The sequence below is a fragment of the Gracilinanus agilis genome, chromosome 2 (assembly GCF_016433145.1).
Source record: "Gracilinanus agilis isolate LMUSP501 chromosome 2, AgileGrace, whole genome shotgun sequence".
NCBI lineage: Eukaryota > Metazoa > Chordata > Mammalia > Didelphimorphia > Didelphidae > Gracilinanus > Gracilinanus agilis.
This window is the reverse complement of record NC_058131.1, coordinates 592,193,468-592,214,906: the sequence shown is the minus strand read 5'-3', so window position 1 is coordinate 592,214,906 and position 21,439 is coordinate 592,193,468. Positions and strand designations below refer to the sequence as shown.

The 21,439-nt window shown below is 34.9% G+C and overlaps 1 protein-coding gene across 1 annotated transcript in view; it reads left to right on the top strand.

The window, feature by feature from the left end:
• MCTP2 (multiple C2 and transmembrane domain containing 2) overlaps nucleotides 1-19,916 on the top strand; it is a 185,918-nt gene extending 166,002 nt beyond the window's left edge. The window contains exons 18-21 of the mRNA XM_044660134.1: nucleotides 5,304-5,413; nucleotides 10,491-10,600; nucleotides 17,211-17,308; nucleotides 19,682-19,916. Of these exons, the coding sequence (XP_044516069.1) occupies nucleotides 5,304-5,413; nucleotides 10,491-10,600; nucleotides 17,211-17,308; nucleotides 19,682-19,750 (387 nt within the window). The 3' untranslated portion in view covers nucleotides 19,751-19,916. The remainder of the gene's footprint in view (nucleotides 1-5,303; nucleotides 5,414-10,490; nucleotides 10,601-17,210; nucleotides 17,309-19,681) is intronic.
• The last annotated feature ends 1,523 nt before the right edge of the window (nucleotides 19,917-21,439 follow it).

The following is a 21,439-nucleotide window of genomic DNA, read 5'->3' as shown; positions in this document are numbered from 1 at the left end:
ACCTTAGTGCAAAGGACTGCACAGAGTTGGCAATAAATGTTTGTTGCATGAATGATGTGCTATTTATTTGTACAGTTAATCAATCAGCATTTAGACCTTGAAAGAATAACCAAAAAGATGTTAAGGAATTGAGAGAACAATGTAGGCTGGAGTTGGTTATGAGTTTAGCTTCATACACAAACACATACATACACACAAAAGATGAAATGCATTGAGTCTTAGAGAACAGGTAGGGTGTGGAAACACTTCTACAAGTTGTTAGAAATCCTCTTTAAAAATAAACCCTTCGTGATTTAATGTGTTGAGAACAGTTAGGGAGAGAAGGGAAGGCTATTTCCTCCAACTGGGCTTATATGTGATACTTATAAAACACTACATACTATAAAATATGTTTTTTTCCACCTGAGTTTAAGTGAGAGGGAAAGTTAGCAATATATATATATATATATATATATATATATATATATATAGTTGCTTTGGTATTTTCAGATGTCTGATTCTTTGTGAGCCTATTCAGTTTCCTTGACCAAGACACTGGAGTGGTTTGCCATTTCCTTCTCCAGTTCGTTTTACAGATAAGGAAACTGAGGCAAAAAGGATTAAATATTTGTCTTGGGTCACACAGCCAAAATGCATCTGAGACCAGTTTTGGAATCAAGAAAATAAGTCTTCCTGACTCCAGGTCCAGCACTCTATCCACTGCATCTCATGGGGTCATTTACTTATCACTAAAGTACCATGAGAAATTTGAGGCCAAAGGATTCACTTCAATTTGGGAGGTCAGGAAAGTTTGTCTTGTGACAGAGAAAGCGTTGGATCAAGTAGGAAATAGGGAGCTAGTGAGTTCTTTTAATACTTGATTAAAATAATGCATTAAGAACCCAGTACATGCATTATTGCCTCCTGGCAGATATGACATATTTCAAGATATAGAATGTAGACAAATGGGTTTTAGATCTGAAAAAAACATCTAGGTTTGTTTTGTTTTATTCTGCTATTTCTTAAAAGGATTGTGTTTTCTTTTAAAAGTAAAGCAAAATGGGTCAAGGAAGGATTATTTTTAAATGAACAGAAGAAAATAGAAGGAAAATAACATGACAACACAGACAAACACAATAGTTGAAAGTAACATGATGAAACAAGAAAAAAGATTAGCAAGTTTGTCTATTAATAGTAAAAAATTTACTATTTTTAAAGAATTGAAAGTAATGTGTTGAACTTGTATGTTTTTATTCACGCCATTATAAATAATATAGTTGAATAGTTTCACATATCTTTACTTTCTATTTATTTTGGAAATGGAAATTTTGTGAGGAGGCAGGCTGGAGAGAATTGTTAAGTTTAAAAGAAAAACGACAGGATGTTTTTAGAGATTAATGTAAAATATAGATTTGAGAGGATAGACTGGTACAAGAAACAGTTAGGAAACTGTTACAGTAATATAAGTGGAAAAAAACAACTCTAAAGATCATTTGCAGTGGGAGCTAAAGGGAGGTTGTATTTGCAAAAGATTGCATGGGAGGAAGAGTCAATTAGGCTTAGCAACTAATTGGATTGTGGAGTAAGGAAGAAAGAAGAGTTAAAGAAAATTCTGAAGTTGCCAGCCTGAGCTGCTGAGTGGCAGAAATAGAGAGGTTAAAAGCAAGTTTAGGGGGGAAATGTGTACTCTTGAGATGCCCCCACAGTGTAGATCAAGAATTCAGCTGGAGATATCCAACAGACAAGTGGAAATACGAGGCTCCAAGGGGAGGTTGGAAGTAGAGTTTTACTTGGGACATTTCTGCGTGGCATATTTGAAGCCATTGGTGATGTTGCCTCAGTCAAATTTGTGGAGTCAATAGCTAATTTATAATGATAGCAAACAGTTATTTAGCACTTACTACATCCTAGGCGCTATGCTAAGCACTTTACAATGATTATTTCATTTGATGTTCACAATCACTCAGGGAAGTAAATGCTGTTATTATCTTCATTTTACCTTTGAGGAAACTGAGGAAAATGAGCGTGAAGTGATTAAAGTCAACGTGTCTAGTGTCATATTTGAAATCAGGTCTTCCTGACTCCAGGCCCAGGACTCTAGCCACTGCACCTCCTATCTGCCCTTAGCTTCTTTTCTCAGTGAGAAGAAAAGAGGATTAAAGACAAAATCTTAAGTCACCCATGCTTACGGTTATATGATATTCCAGTTTCTATGCCCTAACCACAAATAATTATACCAGCACTAACAAATGGCTGCAAAATCCTCTTAAGCAGATATATTTGCTACTGGTATGGACATAAGCAGTTCCAGCAATTAATTTTCATTCCAATTTGAGCCAAACTAGTTTTATTGCAGAATCTTTAAGAAGAGGGTATAAGGAAAGTGATTTTTGACTCCAGGGAAGGTAAACATGAGAGAATTGGTCACTTGTGCATACTGAAAACATTACTAAACCTAATTGATGTGGTGAAGCTTTTTTCTCCCTTCATCTTTGAATATAGAATTATGGAAAGGTCAAGCCAATTAGAAAGTAAGATGACTTTTATAAGTGTAATTTCTTATTTTAGTTTGTTAATTTTGTTCTTGAATACAAGAACCCAACTGGATGTTTGCCTGAGGAGGGGGAGGTGGGGAGTAGAGGGAAGAAATGCTTCATTAAAGAGGGAAAATTTTATGAAATTGAACCATGTGGAAATTTTAGTCATTGCTCAAGAAATTGTTTTGACCTAAACTGTATGCTGCTAGAAAGGGGAAACAACGTCTGCCCTTTGTATCAAATTCCCAAATGTTCTCAAATGTCCCTTTATACACATGAACCCTTATGTAGCAAACATAGATGGGTTTTCATGATTGTGTTCAGTTAATATATGTTTTTGGATTGCTGAGCATGAATTAGGTCAGAGAGACAGCATAACTAATTATCGAATACAACATGCTGAAAGACTTGGGAGTTAGAAAAGAAAGAGAAGCAAAGAATTTAAAAACCAGATTGAAAATATAAAATCGTCAGAGTCATTAGAATAGTACAAAGGACAAAATAATGAGCTAGACTCTTCTCATACAAAGTGTGGGGAAGTAGTTCAAGCAACTAAAATTGGAGTTACCTTAGTATTTCTGTGAACTGCAAAATAATCTTACCCAGAGAAGGTTGAAGTGAAGCATGTTCATTTGTCTGCCCCATTCTTTAAACCTCTTATCCACAGAGCCTAGCTATAAACTGGGAATTAAAGGGGCATTCTCTCTCTCTCTTCTCTCTTCCCTCTTCCCTCTTCCTTCTCTCTTCTCTCTTCTCTCTCTCTCTCCCCTCTCTTTCTCATATTCTCTCTCATTTCTCTCTCTCAAAATATATATGATAAATATATTCTACAGACATATATATATAGCTATATATAAATATATGTGTATCATATTAACAATCTATCTCATAGCAAAGGTAGACTTCTCTTAAACAGTAAAGGTTATTTTGCCAGGATCTAGAAGAGTAGTGAAATAACTCTCCACTACATCTAGACCAAAGATGGAATGAAGCTCAGGAGGTGACTCTTCCATGATCTGATCTAATTACCATCCTGATTTCAAAATTCAGACTTCAGCTCAATAGTGTGATATAATTCTATTGTGGTCTCCAAATTTCAGTGTGGAATAAAAAATATTTCAAGAATATCTTTTGATGCTTTGCCATGGGGATTGTGCCTGATGATCATGAGAACATATACATCAGTGGTTCCCAAACTTTTTTGGCCTACCGCCCCCTTTCCAGAAAAAAATATTACTTAGCCCCTTGAAAATTATTATTTTTTTAATTTCAATAGCAATTAATAGGAAAGATAAATGAACCCGTGGCCATCACTGATCCCCTGGATCGCTGCAGCACCCACCAGGGGGCAGTAGCGCCCACTTTGTGAATCACTGATATACATCATTAAAAGAACACTAATTATAAATCTATTAGAATGCATGTCCTTTTTTGGACAAGAATATATCGGCATGATATAATGAAAGAACATTGTATTTACAGTTAGAGAACCAGAATTCAAATCCCAGTTCTGCCATTTACTACTTCTGTGATTCTGACCAATTCATTTTACTTATTTAAATCTCAGTTTCCTTAAACATAAAATGTTTGATAGAATTAGATCTTGGCATTTAAAGTCCCTTGTAGAGATCTAATCCTTTTACTTCTAATTAAGTAATACTGTAGTTATTTTGGAACTTTTCTCTTTTCCCTCATCATTTGATTAGTGCTTAAATGTTAATTAAACACACTTATTATTTATGAATACAATAAATTCATTCAGTGATTTAGCAATAGATATTTTCCAACTAAAACAATAGTTATATCATTAGCAAAATTCCATTTAGGTTAAAAAAGACATGGAAGATTAGTGGAATAGATACCATATTGCTCGTCTAGACTATAAAGCAGAGATCAACTCAAGCTCCCTTATATGGATTATCCGTTTTGTCAGTCAGAAAGTCCTTGAATTAGAGGATGGTTTGGATATCAAAAAGTCTAATCACTATTACTATGAATTATCTATGTTATATTTTAATTTCTTTTTGCTTTTCCACAGTGATATGCCATATTTCTGGGCATTGATTACTTACTTTAATATTAACACAAAACCCAGAAGTCAGTGAGGTATCATGGAAAGAATGCTATTTCTGGAATCAAAACCCTTTTTTTTTGATATTTACATATGTGACCATAGTCAAGTTTCTTAACACCACTCCCCACAAAGGAAAAAAATTTACACTAGATGGCCTTTAAGATTCCTTTCAACTTTAGATTTATAAATCTATATAAAGAGGAGGAATCTCACATTGTTTTTACTTTTTGGCTTCTGAAACTGTTTTAAATGCCTTAGTCATTGTTTAAAAAATTATGTAGCCATTGACATTAACTAACATTAAATGAGTAAACTCATTGACTATAAAATATTATATTATAGACTATGATTCCCTTAAATCTGTCCTATACATTTCTCTAATATTTACCCAAATTTGTTAAATTGGGATGACTTTATATTAACTAATCCAACTGGTTGGCAGTGAGATATGTCTGAAGAATATAAAAATAAAATAGATGTGTCAGAGTAATGATCTTGAAATAAGACAACTCCACTAAGCTACATAGAAAATACATAGTATATTATAAATTCATATATATACTTTCATGTGTATATATTATATGTTTGTGTGCATATAAACATACCTATGTATATATATTCAAAACTCTGTTATATATCCTTATTTGATTTGCTTTACTTTATCAAAAGCATGAAATGAAATAAGTGTGTAAAATACTTTTCTCTCTCTCTAGGAATCTGAGAAAAAAGGTTTAATTGAAAGAATCTACATGGTCCAAGACATTATTACTACTGTTCAAAATGTCTTGGAGGAGATAGCATCTTTTGGAGAACGAATTAAAAAGTAAGTGTTATAAAATTATTTGTTTAAATGGCTAAGGCCCAAGACAATGTGACAAAATATGGTGCAGAAAATGTTTAGCTAAATATAAGAGAAATCTTGGGTTTTTAAGTCCTATTTGGCTTTGGATGGTCCCTGGCTAGAAGCATGCATGCCTCATAATCTCTTAGCTCACATAGAAGTGACACAGGAAGCAAATTTGTTTTTTATACTTAATGTTCTGAGTTTGAGCACAGATGTCAAACTCATTGCTAGGGGCAAAGAACCTGCAAAACACATGCCCTGAAAAACTCCCAACTAGATTAAAATGATAATTGGAAAATGTTTAATAAAATAAACAAAAATACAGCCCAACATAGATAATGTTAATTTGTGGTTTTATAAATCATTATGAAGCCTGTGGGGATCTCTTTTTTATTGGGTTTGGCACTACTAGATTAGAGGAGTCGCTAGAAAAACCATTTTGTTTATGATTCTGTAGTTCTTGATTTTTAGTTTTTACTCTGAGCACCATTCCCAATCTAATCACCGAACAAACTATATAAGGATTCCCAGCACTTAGCAAAGGGTCTGGCAAACCACAAGAACTTAATAAATGCTTATTAACTGACTAAGAATTTTTCTTTCTTTTAATAACAAATTCCTGTTTCTTATTCAAAAGCAAAACCATGTCAGGCATATTGTTCTTTCTGGCATAAGAGTTTGAGTACTTGCTGCATCTTTGTCTATAGGGGCCATAGCTTCAAGGTTCTGTTATGGGTGGAACACTAGTTTTAACAGGGGGAAAAAAAACAATGACCACAACAAGAAGCTATTTGGAAAATTAAAATATAAGAGATGAAAATAAAAAATAGTAGCTGTCATTTTTGTTTATTAGACTATACATGATTCATTAAATATTTATTAACTCAGAAGTCAAAGTGGCCTAGAGGCAGCATGGTGAAGTGGACAGAAAACTGGTGTTGGAGTCAAGAACCCTAGGTTCAAATCATACCCTCAAATTTAACTTTCAGTGCCCCAATTATTTTCAGTTGTTTTCAGCCTGTCAGATTCTTTATAATCCCATTTGAGGTTTTCTTGACAAAGATATTGGAGTGGCCTGCCCTTTCCGTTTCCAATTCTCCAGCTCATTTTACAGATGAGAAAACTGGACCAGACAAGATTAAGTGATTTGTCCACGCAGTTTTTAACTGGTCTGAGGCCAGATTTGGACTCAGATCTTCCTGACTCCAGACCTAGCTTCTAACCACTATAGCAACTTGCTGCCCTTGTCTAGTGTTTTAATTTATAGGTTCCAGAGACTGTACTAATCTGCCTAGGTAGAGGGAATTTCTTCCCTAAAAGTAAAAGTGATAAAATGGAAGAAGTGTTCAATTTGGAGTCACAGTCTATGGGATCTGAATTCCCACACTCTTCTTTACCAACTTTGTGACCTAGGGAAATCTCAATTGAATGCACTGTCTTCATCTGTAAAATAGGGGTGCTAATACTTGAACTAAAACGTCATAGAATTGTCAGTAAATTACTTATAAGCCATAAAATACTTTATGTAATACTTGAGCTGTAGTTATTTTAACCTCTAACAACACATTCAAATTATGAGTATATTATCTAATTGCTTTATAGTTATCTTTTTTAAGATGAATGTAAAAGTTAAATTATCCTTTGATATAATTTTTTTCTGTTAGCATAATAAATACCTTTTGAGACTGGGGAAGTAAATTTTATTTAATTTAGTCTGTCCCTATTGAATCAAACATACACTATCCATCTAGTTCTATGACTTGACGGAAGGGAAGAATTTCAAGAAAAGTAGGATTTTGACTCCGATGTAGTATGAACTTCTTCATCCTTCATTAGGGATAAAAACAATACTGACAAATATATATTAGAATTAGCCTCAGAAAAATGCTACTTCACCGAAGTTCTAGTAGTAGGTGAAACTATAAAGTGGTGTTGGTATGAAAGGAACACCATCATTTAGGTGGCAAAAAGGCTCTAATTGCTTTAAAAGCTTCCATGAACAAATATGTCCATTGAATGATTAATGAAAACAGAGGAACAGCTTTTTTTGAAGAATGATTTAACAAAAATCTACAAGGGCTTTGAGGTTCTACTCTGCCCGTGCAGCTGTGGTGGCAATGTCTGAGACATATATTCCAGTCCATGAACAGGGTACTGTTCTAACCAGCTGCAATACAGGAAGGCTTATGAAGCTCTGCTGCTATTAATTTGTTTGCTATTCATTTTGATAATAATGGCCTTAAAGAGTCTCTTGGGCATTAAAGTGGGGTATCATGTGTAACTCTATCGGAATCTCATTGTAATTTGGTGTTCATGAACCAGGAAAAGTTTCACCCAACTTTTTGTAATTGATGGATCAACTGATTTAGGAAAAATCTTTTGAGTATAGGAGTTTTTATATATGTACATTTCTAGTTGATAATATCAGAAATACTTCAGACCCTTTGTGCCATTACATTATAATCATAACAAATTTGTAATGCATTTTATTTTCATTTGTTTCTGAGAATATATTAGTTTTATTATGTAATATTTCAATCAATAAGTATTTCTTAAGCATTTAGTATCTAATAGTAACTAGCATTTATATAGCATTTTAAGGCTTCCAAGTACTTTACACATTGTATTTCATTATATCCTTACAACATCCCTCTGAGGTAGGTGCTGTTATTAACTTCATTTTACAGTTAAGGAAACTGAGGCAAGGGTTAAGTGACTTGCTCAGGACCACACACCTAATATCTTTGTAAACTTCAAAACACTGTACGCTTTGAGCTATTATCTTAATAAATAGATGCTCAATGAGTAGTAATGAATTATAAATAGCTCCTTCAGGACAGGACTATTTCCTTTGGGCTCTTGTCTCTTTACTGGCTGGTTATAGTTGCTGGCATGTGACCGTGAGATAATGTAGTAGTCAAGGCATTGGACTTGGAAACATGAAGCCCTGAGTTCAAACTCTTGTTTCTAATGCTTTGGTCACTGAACTACTTTGGTGCCACATAACAAGAGCCAAAGCTGGAATTTGAACCCCAGTTTTGTAATTCAAAACCAGAGTTATTTGAATAATCTGTCTTATCAAAATACAGTGTACTGCTGGCCAATGTGGGGAATATAGAAAATCCAAGGCAGGGTCACTGATTTTTAATTAAAGTGCAAGGACTGTAGTTATATACACTGATGTATATAACTATGCACAAATAGTAATGGTTTAAGACAAACAGGTGTTAAAATATTGGGACAGACAAGTGCTATCAGAATACCAAAGAAAAAGTGATCATTGTCAGCAAAAGTGGTCAGGGATGGTATATAGTAAAGGAGGCATGACTTGAGATAGCTCTTAAAAATAAGGAGAATTTTTATAAAAATGGATGGAAACTCCATGGTGTTTGAGATAGACAAAACCGATGCAAAGAATACCTCTATGTGTTAGATACAAACTCTGAGGTGATTATATATAAATATTCTCATCTGCATTGTCATTGTTGAAGACTTTGTTGATCTGCAAATATTGTGTAGGGAAAAATTGGTGGGGTAAGGAGGTCGCTTAAGAAATCGCCTTAAAGTAAGTATGAGGTCTAGAGAAAGATCTGTGGGAGTAGAAATCCATAAGAAAACATGTGATTTTTCACTTATATAGATGGACATGTGATTTAGGGTTTTGATTTTAAAAGATTATTACAAGAAAGAATGATATGGAAAGAGGTTTTGAATGATAATATGTGTATAACCCAGTGGAATTGCTGGTCTGCTTCAGGAGGGGGTAGGGAGAGAACATGAATCATGTAACATGGAAAAAAAATTAAAACAATTTTTTTAAAAAACTAAGTATGAGGGGCAGAAGTAATATGGTGAATTGGGAATAGAAAAGAGAGCACTGATCTAGAAGATTTTAAGGAGGAAGACTCTATAGGTCCATAGGATTATGGTGACAGAAAGTAGATATGAGAATTCGGTCAGGAAGAAGGACATCAAACACTGGTTTTCTTTGCTTGGGTAACAGGAAAATGATGTCTCTGTCTGTGGTTCATTCTACAAAGCATAACCTTTGAAATGTTTTGCCAAGAATGATAAAAAAATATTCCCTGATCCATTTAAAATTTAATGCAGTCCATCTCTTTAACCAACTGCTCTGCTTCCATCATTATCATTCTGGAAGGAAACTTAGTCATTGAAAAGGACCAAGTCTTAGTCATATACCTGTGAAAATTATAAAGCTGTTTATTCTATTGGGAGTGCAAATTAAAGTCAAATGTTCTCATTCCCAAAAGTCTTTAGATCTTTCTTTGATTGGATATTTGAAATTCTAAATATGAAAGGATTTTGATATAGAATGTTAATTGTTCGTGTGATATTACCTGTTCCTCAGTATTTTTTGCCAAAAATAGGTAACTAAAATAGAAATAAAAATAGCGAGCCAGAAGAGATCCCAGGAAAGAATTGTTTTCTGAGCCTCAACAACAAGGCAGACCTTTCTCTAAACCTTCCAAGTTAAAGCATCACAATCTAATTTAAGGGTCTCTAGGAGCATATGAGAATCTTTTCCAGAGTATTACCACTATAGTCAAAGCATGCTCTTATGAATAGATGGTTCCATAAATATAAAGCTACCAGTATTCTGACAATCATATTTATTTTTTTTAAACCCTTACCTTCTATCTTTGAGTCAATACTGTGTATTGCCTCCAAGGCAGAAGAGTGGTAAGGGCTAGGCAATGGGGGTTAAGTGACTTGCCCAGGGTCACACAGCTGGGAAGTATCTGAGGCCAGATTTGAACCTAGGACTTCCCGTCTCTAGGCCTGGCTCTCAATCCACTGAGCTACCCAGCTCCCCCCTCACAATCATATTTCTAAGTGTTGTACCCTTGGCTTTTTGGGAAAGCACCTCTTTTAGTTTCTTAAAAGAAAATTTCACATTTGTGTGAATCTCAAATAGAAAAAGCTTGGAATATAGTAAGCACTTAATAAAAACTTGATGAATTTATATCCCAAGATTAATGCAAAGTATTAATACTAAATACTTCAGAATTTTTTTTAATTCTTCCTTTTCCCACAGCACATTTAACTGGACAGTTCCATTCCTTTCTGCACTGGCTTGTTTAGCACTGGCAGTAGCCACTGTTACACTGTACTTCATACCACTGCGCTACATCATCTTAATATGGGGTAAGTATTCTGTTGAATTCTTCTCTCTCACTGAATTTCAGAAACAACACAATTAATTCATATGGTAAAGTATGTACTATAAAACTTAACTCCACTATTGTTGATGATTACAGATGAGATTATAAAAAGCATCTCAAATAAAAAATTTTTCAGGTCTTTCTTGAAATAATAACTTACCTAAGGGATCTCTGTGTGTGTGTGTGTGTGTGTGTGTGTGTGTGTGTGTGTGTGTGTGAGAGAGAGAGAGAGAGAGAGAGAGAGAGAGAGAGAGAGAGAGAGAGTGAGTGTGTGTGTGTGATGCACCTCTTGCATAATGTTTAACAGATATGTGTGTATATATATATATAAATTGTTTGTGCTTTGTCCCCTTGGATTTTCACAGATATAAATACCCTAGAATAAAATACAGCTGATTTCACTCATCTTTTCAGGAAACTGTCATTCATATACTGAATGAATACCTAAAACATATCCTCTATATAATATAAAAGTGAATCTGGACCTTTCCAAGGGTTTTCCCAACACTTCATTTCTCCCTGAAGGAAAAACAAAATAAACTAATAGAGTCTGTAAGTCCTGATGCATTTGAAGAAATAATCTATGCCTCCCTGACTAATGCTTCAGAGAAAACTATTTATGGGAAAAGGGAAAAAAAGACACAAGTATCTATGTATAGCTTTATCAATTTTTTTTTCTTTTATAGAAACAGAAATGGCAAATATTCAGGAAATTTAGCACTGTTTTTAATACTCTTGGTAACAGTTAAGATTTATTACTCTTAGTAATAAATAGCATTGAAGATGGCCTCTGTTTTGGGTTCTGTGTTGTGAAACAATATGAAAAGAACTCACTGCAGAATTTTTTTTCTAAATGGATTGGGGAAACAGACCAATTGAACAGTCTTCTTATTTCTAACTGATCCTTTTTTAATGGAATTCTATCAGTCATGATTTCTCAATCCCAAAATTCTATGGCTCCTGCTCTTATTATCTAGTCTTTTGCTACTTCTGGTGTTCTTCAGATTCTATAACTTTGAGGAAAGCCATATAGATGGGACAGTATGCTTCAAGGGATGCATTAGTGTCAAAGACATAGAACCATTTTCTAAGAAAGAGCAGGACTTCAGCAAAAGCTGATAAATCCACCGTTTTGTTATAAATGAACATATATAGACCTCAAATAGAATTCCTTAAATAAAATTTTGGTTGACTTTCAAAGAAATGAAAATAGGTACTTTTGGAAATGGGGATAGTATTAAGGGGATTGATTAAAGTTCATTTTATTCATCCATCCTCTATTTTAGCCGTAGTTGTACATGACTAGACCCTTTCTATTTTTCATTTGTGTGTTTTTGTAGACAAGCAAGCTTAACTTTCAATTGTCCTTATTGACCCTAATTCTTTCTGCTTCTCTTCTCTTCTCCTATTTACCAAAATTGCTTGAAAGAAGATTTTCCAAGGTTCTGGCTACTCCTCCCTTCAATTTGACTTAATATGAACTTATATTGTTATCACTGAATACCCCGGGAAGATCACTGGACTTTTTGTTATAACACAAGATATTGATATTGATCCCTTGATCACACTGTGCAGTCTTTTAATATGTTTTATCATTTATTGATTGCACTGTTTAGGACAAAAATCACAAGCTTTAAAATAGGTAATCAATTGCTTTCTCTCATTCTTCTAGGCCCACCATGCTATCACAGAACATATTAAATTCTTTTCATAATAGTACTTGTTCTTTACAAAGGTATCATGATTGTAACTCAGTAACCTGCATTCTTAAAATTTTTGCTTGCAATTTATGTAATGATTAATTTTATGTAATGCTTAATTTTGAAAACTCCTAATTTTTAAACATTTTATATCACATGGGTTGATTCTTCCCTTAATTTTCACTCCCATTTTCTTTGTCCTTCTTTGATTCCCCTTACTTCTTCCTCCCAATACATAATTACAAAATGCTGTCCTTGTCCTTGAATACCCTTTGGCCCCAGATATACTGACCCATATCTACTTTGAGGCTTTTTGGATCAAAAATGTTTCTAAGACCTCATAAAAACTCATTGTGGTGTGGTTTTATATCCTTATAAGTTTCATTTCATTGGGGCTTGACCAAATGTGTTTTTAGTAAAGTAATTTTTTTAATATGAATACTCAGGCTCTGAATGATCCATTGCAGTAGTTATAGAAATCATCTCAGGACTCATCTATTGCAGTAGGTTGCCACTCATGTCCCTTCCAACTGTCCAAAGCTGTGAATAACCAGAGAGAAAAAATGATCCAGTAGGTGAAGATAGTTAACAGTGTTAAATATTTCAAAGAGCTTAAGAAAGATGAAGATTGAGAAAAGTCATTAGATTTGTCAACTGAAGAGATCATTAGTAACCTTTAAGAAAACTGTTTTAGTCAAATGATGAAGTTAAAAGTCCTAACTCATCCTAGCTTCTATCCATAATTTTAGAATTCTCATAGTTGGAAAGGATCCCAGGGATTTTGTATTCCATACTTTATATGAATGGGAGTTTCCTAAATGATATTCTGTAAGAAGTGACCATACAGCCTCTCCTTGAAGACCTTTGTACATAGTGGGCTCAGTTCTTCTAGAGGAAAATCCTTATCCTTGTAAACAAATTTAATGATGATGATTTTCCTTATCTTAAGCTAAAAACTACCTCTCAGCAACACAATACTATGTCTGCCTTCTAGTATTAAGCAAATTTGAAAAGCTCTTCAGATAAATGAAAACAAATCTTACATCCCTACCTGCAACCCAATAAGATATCTCTTATAAAGACTAACTCTACCCAGTGCCCTCCATATGGCATAGTTTCAAGTCCCTTTACCATCTGGTCACTCTCCTCTAAGTGGATCCCAGCTTGTCAATGTCTCTTCTAAAATATTATTCTCAAAACTGAACACAATAATCCATATGTGATCCAACTGACAGGTCCAGCCTCCATCATTATAAACTCTGTGATTACGTTAATTTAGCTAACATTAGCATTAGCATTTTTTTACTGGTTCATCATATATTACCGATTCATTGTACTTGTTGTCTACAAAAATATTATCTGTTTTTGCCTAAACGATTGTCTACCTGAGTCTTCTCTCCCCTCCACTGTCCCCAGAGCTGATTTTTCTGATTACAGATGTAGAATTTTTTATTTATAATTATCACTTTTTATCTTCTTAGATTTGGTTCATCAAGTCTAGTCCATTTCAATATCTTGAGATCTAAATTCTGTTTTTCTTTGCATCCAAACTTTTTATCATCTTCACATTTGACAAATATGAATAGACAAGAATAGATTCCTGGAGCAATGTTTAAGACCTCTTGTTAAGTTGATATTAATCATAATTTTGGTCATATAATCACAAGATTTAAATCTGGAAGAAACCTTAGATGTAGACATGTTAGATACTCTACCAAAATCCAAGTATATTAGGTCTAAAACATGATAGACAAATAATCCATTGAATCAGTTTAATCACCCTGTAAAAGGAAATGAGTTTAGACTAACAATGCCAGTTCTGGATGATCCAAAGTAAGCTCACAGTCATCTCAGTTTTCCTTTCTAAATGCCTACAAAACATATCTTATCAACAGTCTAAAATTTTTAATTGAAAGCAAGCTCACAAACTAGATTGAAAGAGAACTTAGTTTAACTTCTTCCTTTCTTCAGTAGTCAGTGTCTTCCTAGAAACATTAGACTATTTATTTTTCACATGAGTGTTATATCCTCATGGTCGTGGAAGCTGAAAAATGGAGGCACCATCATTTGTGAAGTTGAAAGACAACTCGTGTTTGTCTTCCTAAAAACTTTCCCACAATGGGGAGGATTGAGGGAAGACTTGTCCTTTATCTCTACTTTCCTGTCCAAAACTCTGCATTATTTTAATTATTATAGGCTTAGACTTGATAATATCATTTATGTCCATATTTTATTCAAAGAATTTATCCTCTCAAATCATTATTTTACTTTGATTTGGGGAATTTGAGCCTACAGTAACCAATATATATTCTGGACATCTTCATTTTAGTACATCTCTCTCTCTCTCTCCCATCCAGAAAGTAATAACTCAATGCTACTATTCTTTTCTTTATCATAGTATCTGACCTTAGATTCCTGATTCCCTGGGCTGAGCTAATTCCACACTTCCAGGGCAAGAGTAGACCCCTGTGTATTTGTAACTAGGATTGTAGCTGCCATTAATACTTAGGAAAGTAGTGATATAAAGCTATTCCCAGGGGGAGTCTGAAGGTGGCCATGTGGAGCATCTGGTCTTTTTTTTTTCCTTTCTGATTCCTTCCTTTAAAAAAAGGCTTCATATACTTCCTTTTGTTTTCATCAACTATCTTTCATAGTCTTGCCAACCTTTTTGGTATTGTTCAGTTGCTAGTTTCCCAATATGGTGAATTTCTGTATTAGAAATTCCTATCCTCCTTTTTACTCTGATAAAGTATTCAAACTGTTTGCCTACAATAGGATCCTATTTCCATTTGGGCAAGGCATTGGGAGCACTGTTTAATTTCCATAACTTATCCTCATTCTTTTTATTGTTTCAAGGGCTTACTCATCACTGCATCATTTGCCTTTCTAGATTCAATATGACTCCTGGGTTTCTAACCCTTGACCTCATAATGAAGAAAATTGTATGTGACTAACAAAAAAAATAATTAAGCTCACAAAACCTTATAAACTGAAGTGTGCTTTTGAAATATTTGATCTGTTTCATACAATTTTTTATTCTAAGTAAGCTTTTCAGATTACTTCAGACAGCTTCAATGCATTGTGGACAACTTCTGCCTTTATTAGTGCATTTGAGCTGCTGTTCAGGTTTATAATCTTCTCAGTCACTAAGAATGCAGTGTTTTGATCGGTTGTGATATTATCCTTGCCTTGCTGTTCATTGTAAAGACTCCAGATGCGCACACTATATATAATTAACAATAGAAGATATATCTTTTCTCAATACGTCTTTGTCTCCCTTCATCGTTTTTCCTCGTCTGTTTTCTTTTGCCAAAAAAGCCCACAATTAAATTTCTTCAGACTAGCATAGTTGAGTGTATTTTAGTTTAAAGGAGCTACAGGGAAATTTTAGCTAGTAGCATGAATTTTTCTGTGGGGGTAGAGGGAAAAAAGCCCTGGTGGGAACAGGCTTTTGTCAAGGAAAAGGGTACCATTACTGAGCAGCCTTTCTCTGTCAAACCACCACATGATCCTGTATCTCTGGACAATGGTCAGTTCCCATTAGCTCAAGGGTAGTAAAGCAGTTGTTAATCTCTCTTTCAGCATAAATAGAGGTTGGCAGTATGGGGGATAATAACAGAGGAAGCCAGAACTGGAGATGAAACTGAAACGATATTTAATGCAATAAGAAAACATCAAACCTTTCATGTGCGAGGAAAAAGTTCAATAACTAAATGTTATTTATCTTTCTTCATAAGAGGCAGAGTATATAAACTAATGCATCTACTCAGCATCATTGAGACTGTAGGGGCCCTCAAGTAGGACTCATGTTAAACAAGGATCCTTTGGCACAGCTTCGAAGGCCATCTAGAATTTGTTCTTTATTTTTTTTAAGTCACATTTATCACAAATGGAGATGACATTTGGTGAAAATAATATAGCTTAAGAAGCTTCATTGAGCCAGATGCATTATGAGAAGAGAGAGAAATGGGGACCATGGGTTGAGTAGTTTCCATCTCCTTTGGGGGAAAACACACATCCAGGGAGGGGTGAGTCTGAACTTGCATGTTGACATAAGTTATAGACACCTCTGTGGGAGTTTGCAGCATATTGACATCTTAAATGTTGAATCCACCTTCTAATTATCATCCTCCAAATCCTAAATTAGCATTCACTTCACTGCAGAAAACTGGGAGTGATATTACTGCAGTCGATAAATGAAGTTAGTAACCATAGTAAGATAATTTCCCAATAATAACTTTTCATAGTTTCTTGCAGCATCAGAGCACAATCAATGTGTCAAGTTCTGTTCTGTAGCAAGAGGAACCTGTGAAAATTATTGAGGGCAAGAGGAATGGGATGTAGATTTAAGAAAAACAAAATAAACCAAAAAAACAAACCAAAAAAAAAAAAAAAAGAAACTCTCCTCTCGTTCCCTTTTCCCATCTTTGCCTCCCTCCCTAAACTCCTCTCCAATACATTTTGTCTAAAACCATCAGGCAGGAACATGTTTGGGCTAATAAAGGCCTTTTCCCTTCTGGGACATTTGTTTTCATATCAGAATAGGCTGTTAATCAGTATATTCCAAAAAAGCACATGAGCTCCACAGTTTCCGCTTGTGTACCTTCTACCCTGCTGCTGAGGCTGTAATGGGATTTTCACAACTAAAGCAAGCTGAGTTCTTTTTCTCTCTTTCCCCCTTCCTTCCTCCAAGAAAAGGCATTTGTGAATGATTCCACATGACAGCAACATGTGCATGACTTGAGGTCTAGTAATTGTTTTCACACTAATTTTTACTTGTGAATTCCCCTCCCCGCCCCCACATTCATCACCACCACTTGGCCAAGGGAGTTTGCAAAAATATAAAAAAAAATATAAAAGGCCCTATGTTTCTGGGTTTTGTTTTTTTTTTAGGCATAAATAAATTTACTAAGAAGCTTAGAAATCCCTATGCCATCGACAATAATGAGCTACTAGATTTCCTCTCCAGGGTACCATCTGATGTTCAAAAGGTAAGTAATGAATGACCACCACCAACAGGGGCATCAGGCAGCAGTAGCATTGCCCGCCACTGTGAAGGAAGAATACAATGCACAAGCTTTTTGAATAACAGAGATAAGAAATCAGAAAATCCATAAAGGGAGATGGCTAGCAGGGGAGGCAGCTACAAAACCTTTGTCAAAAGCATAAGATGATTGTGGAAAATTATCCTGAAAAAGAGCTGCTTAAAAATGATCTGGAACTCACACCGAGTGGCCACCGAGCAATGTTTTTCTCACCTTTTTGCTCTCTGGCTTCCCTGAAGGGGATAAAATACACTCAGTAAGTGACAGAGGCAGAGATACAAAGCCTGGGGAGGTTTTACTTATTTTTTCCCACTTCTAGATGAAGAGTTGTTGGGAGGAGAGGGATTATTCTTTTCATTTTATACTTGCCACGATTATCTGCTTGGTGGGATAAACTCCCATATTTTTCTTCTGCAGATCTAGGAATACACAGTCATAGAAAATGTTTTGAACCAGGAAAGAGCAAAGACATCATCTCGTCTGACCTCTTGTTCTAGATAAGGAAACTGAGGTCTGAAGAGATGAAGCAAAATCAAGGATACATGAAATTCATGGGAAAAATAGAACTAGAACACAGGTTTCTTGAATCCAGATTGAATTCTAAGCCTCATTTACTCCTAAGTAAAGACTAAAGAACTAAATAGAAGGACCCAAGAGCAATAAAAAAGCAATATTAGCAGATAATTACAACTTAATTTTGTAGCATCATCCTCTTTCCCCAAATTTGTTGAGATAAAAAATCCAAGTAAGCTATTGTACATATTAATCTTAATTGATTAGCTAATCCTTCTCCTGACTGCTAGTGTTCAAGAGAGGAGGCAATATCTTTTTTTTATTAATTTGCATTTTATATTTTTAATGGGAGCTATCACAGGTGCAGAACAAATAGAAGGTAGAGTTAGTACTTAGGGAGACATTTTGGGGTAAAGAAATCAAATAAATGAGCCCTTATCTGAAAGAACCTAAAATCAGATCTTGTTTTTAATCTGTGAGAGATTATGAAATAATTGTCAATACACCCTCAGGCATGTTTGCATAAAATCATAACTTCAAAAGCCTGCAGACTCCTTTAAAGCCTGTGTAAATTTAGATAACTCTTTGGTTATGCGGATTCATTTTTAACTATTATTTGATCAATATATGTCCAATGTGCTGTTGGCTTATCCTTTGACATTTATATTTGAGGGTAAAGATAGCCTGATTCCTATTTGTGTAATACTTAAAATTTAAAATTGTGCCATTCCCCTCAATGGATCTGTTCTCCTTAGGGATCATCTCTGAATCCTCTGAGGAAGTAGATGCTTTTTTCATTTATTGTCTTGTGAGGAAGTGTTGCTAGAATCTGTAAGATAGAATATACCGTCCTAAGGGAGTCTGGCACAAACACCAAAAATAGTGAGCACATGTGGCATGTAATACAATATCATAATTAAAGCCATTCCACCATGCGTATCTCAAAACTCCTGCTCTGTACCACTTTGTGCTCACAGCTCACCATCTCGCCACTCCTGGGGCTACTCGGGAGTCCAATGCTCTAGTCCTCCCAGAAGTCAAAATTCCCATCAAAACTACTTAGTGAAATGTCTGCACACTAAGGACTGAGGACTGATGCTCAGAGCATCAAGACAGTTTGTTACAGGCACAAGTACAGAGAGGAGAAAAAAGAGGTTTAAAGAAAGATATACTGTACCAGGAATAAGAATCTCAGGGCTTCACTGGGAATACTTTTCAATGATACAATAGACAGTTTGCCACTAGGGACCCTACTATGGTCATATTCATCACATATGCTTTAGCCATTATACTGTAGGTAAAATTCATTTTAAACAGGAGTAGATATAATTCTTGGGACTGGTATCATATTTGGCACTTTTCCCTTTGAGGAAAAATAAATATGTGTAATTTGATGATATTTTTCAAAGTTTGAGATGCTCATTTAAAAAAATGAATAATTCTGAAAAAATACTGCTGTACACTTAGATACACATGCTCTGCAAATCCTCCAGAGACTGTTATTAAACTTACTTACAGGTTAATGCTGGCACACACAAAAAAATAATCTTGCAGTGCTGAGAGCAGGTAGAAATCCATGCATCTCATTAGAAAAATCTGCTTTTAATATTTTGGTTTCATGAAATGATGCATGACTTCTCAAATCCTTCCTGCAATTAATCCCCCATGTTCCTGTGTTTAGAAAATGATTCATTACTTTTGAACCTTCCTTAGTTTCCCTTGGTTTGTCCTTGGGGAGCCATTAACACACACTGTAGTGAGCTTGGGTTACCTAGCTGCAAACGTCATGTCTATTTGTTTTTACAGGTGCAGTATGCTGAATTGAAACCATACAGCAACCACAGTCCCCTTAGGAAGAAGCGGAGTGCTCTCTAGGACACATACTGACTTTGGAATGCAGCATCTCTTTTTGGGTTTGGTTTAGACCAGCACTAAAACCATTAGTGTCCGTATAGTCATTCTGGAAAGGCATATTTATTTCACATTTTCCCAACTCCCCCCTGTAGGAAATCATGCAATATTGGCATTGTCTTTCACTCAGAAAATCAGCCCAATTGAAGGAGGCAATCCAGGGAATGTGCACAACTGTTCCATTCTCACAGAAGAACTGGAATAAGACTTTTGGTGTCTCTGCTTCCCATATTGGAGGATACCAATGGTTAGTTGGCCCAAGCGTATTATCTATTCTGCTTGGACTCAGGAGAAACTTTGACCTTTTTAATGTCTCCAACAGATTTACCATTAAGATGTGAGAGCTATTTTTTCCACCTTCATTTAGATCCTTGTTCACTTAAGAATTTAATTCTAATTTCTTTGACACCCATCATCTTTTCAAATAATATATTTAAAATATGTATCTTATGATGGCCAGAAGAGGGGGAAAATGCTTGAAGCTTCAATGGTGTCTTAGTAGTTATTATCTAGTTGCAATTAACTTCTTGGTGCTGGATGCCATGCTTCTCCATAAGGTCCATTGCTGGCAATGGACATGTAGAAGCAATCAGTTTGAATAAATTAAAAAAATACAATCTTCTGACCTATAAAGAGTTTATTTTTAATTGTCATCCAATTTACATCTCATTGGATCTCATCAGTATGGACATTTGCTTTGGTTTGTCAAAGAAAGACTCAACACTACAGTTTTAGAAATAAGCAATTCTTCAAACGTAAGTGGGGGACAAAAATTATGTCTCTGATAATTAAAATTACTTCTTTTAATATTTGATTTATCTATGTAAGTGCATATCTTCTAATGGTCTCCTCTAGTGCCTTATTCTGACATGGAGGTGGCACTAAGTCTCCAAAGGCTATGTTGGCAAAACCCTAGTTCTGGCAGTTTCTACCAGGGTGGAAAGAAAGGTTGAGGACCTCATATCTAGAAGGAGAAGTGTCTTATTATTAATATGTATATATTGTATGCAATACAATATATGAATAAGTCATCTATTTTAACCACATCATCATGTATAAAAAAAGATAACTGAGGTTCAGGGAGATTAAATCACAGGTAGTATCAGAGGTTCAATATGCACTTAGGTCTTATATACCCGGGGAAAGTCTATGTTTTTCACAAGACCAGCCTAGTTAAATGTATAAAGACTTATTGCTATGTTGGACATGGGATGCCAAATTTTTTTTTTGGCCATAGCACTTCTGAAATTTTGGTTGTTGAATTTTAAATGTGCTGGTAGAACACAGCGTCCACAACAGTAGAATTCTTGATCTTTGAAAAATCTTCAAAATTAATCTAAAATGGATTTGTTGCTTAAAAATAAGATTTATTCGTTTAATTCAACGAGCATTTATTAAGTACCTACAACTTCCAGGCTCTAGGCTAGTCACTGAATGTACCAAATCCAAAAAAGACATGATCCCTGCCCTCAAGGAACTTACATGTTATTGGATTTGATTCAAAGACTTTTTATGTTGGCTTTCTAATTCTAAATCTAGGATTCTTGTTCTGATCATGAAGAATGTGTACATTAGAAATTGGTCCTAAATCCAAATATGGGATAGGAAGCAAAAGCAATCTAAGAATGGTAAATAATCTCTACCTGTTTGCCC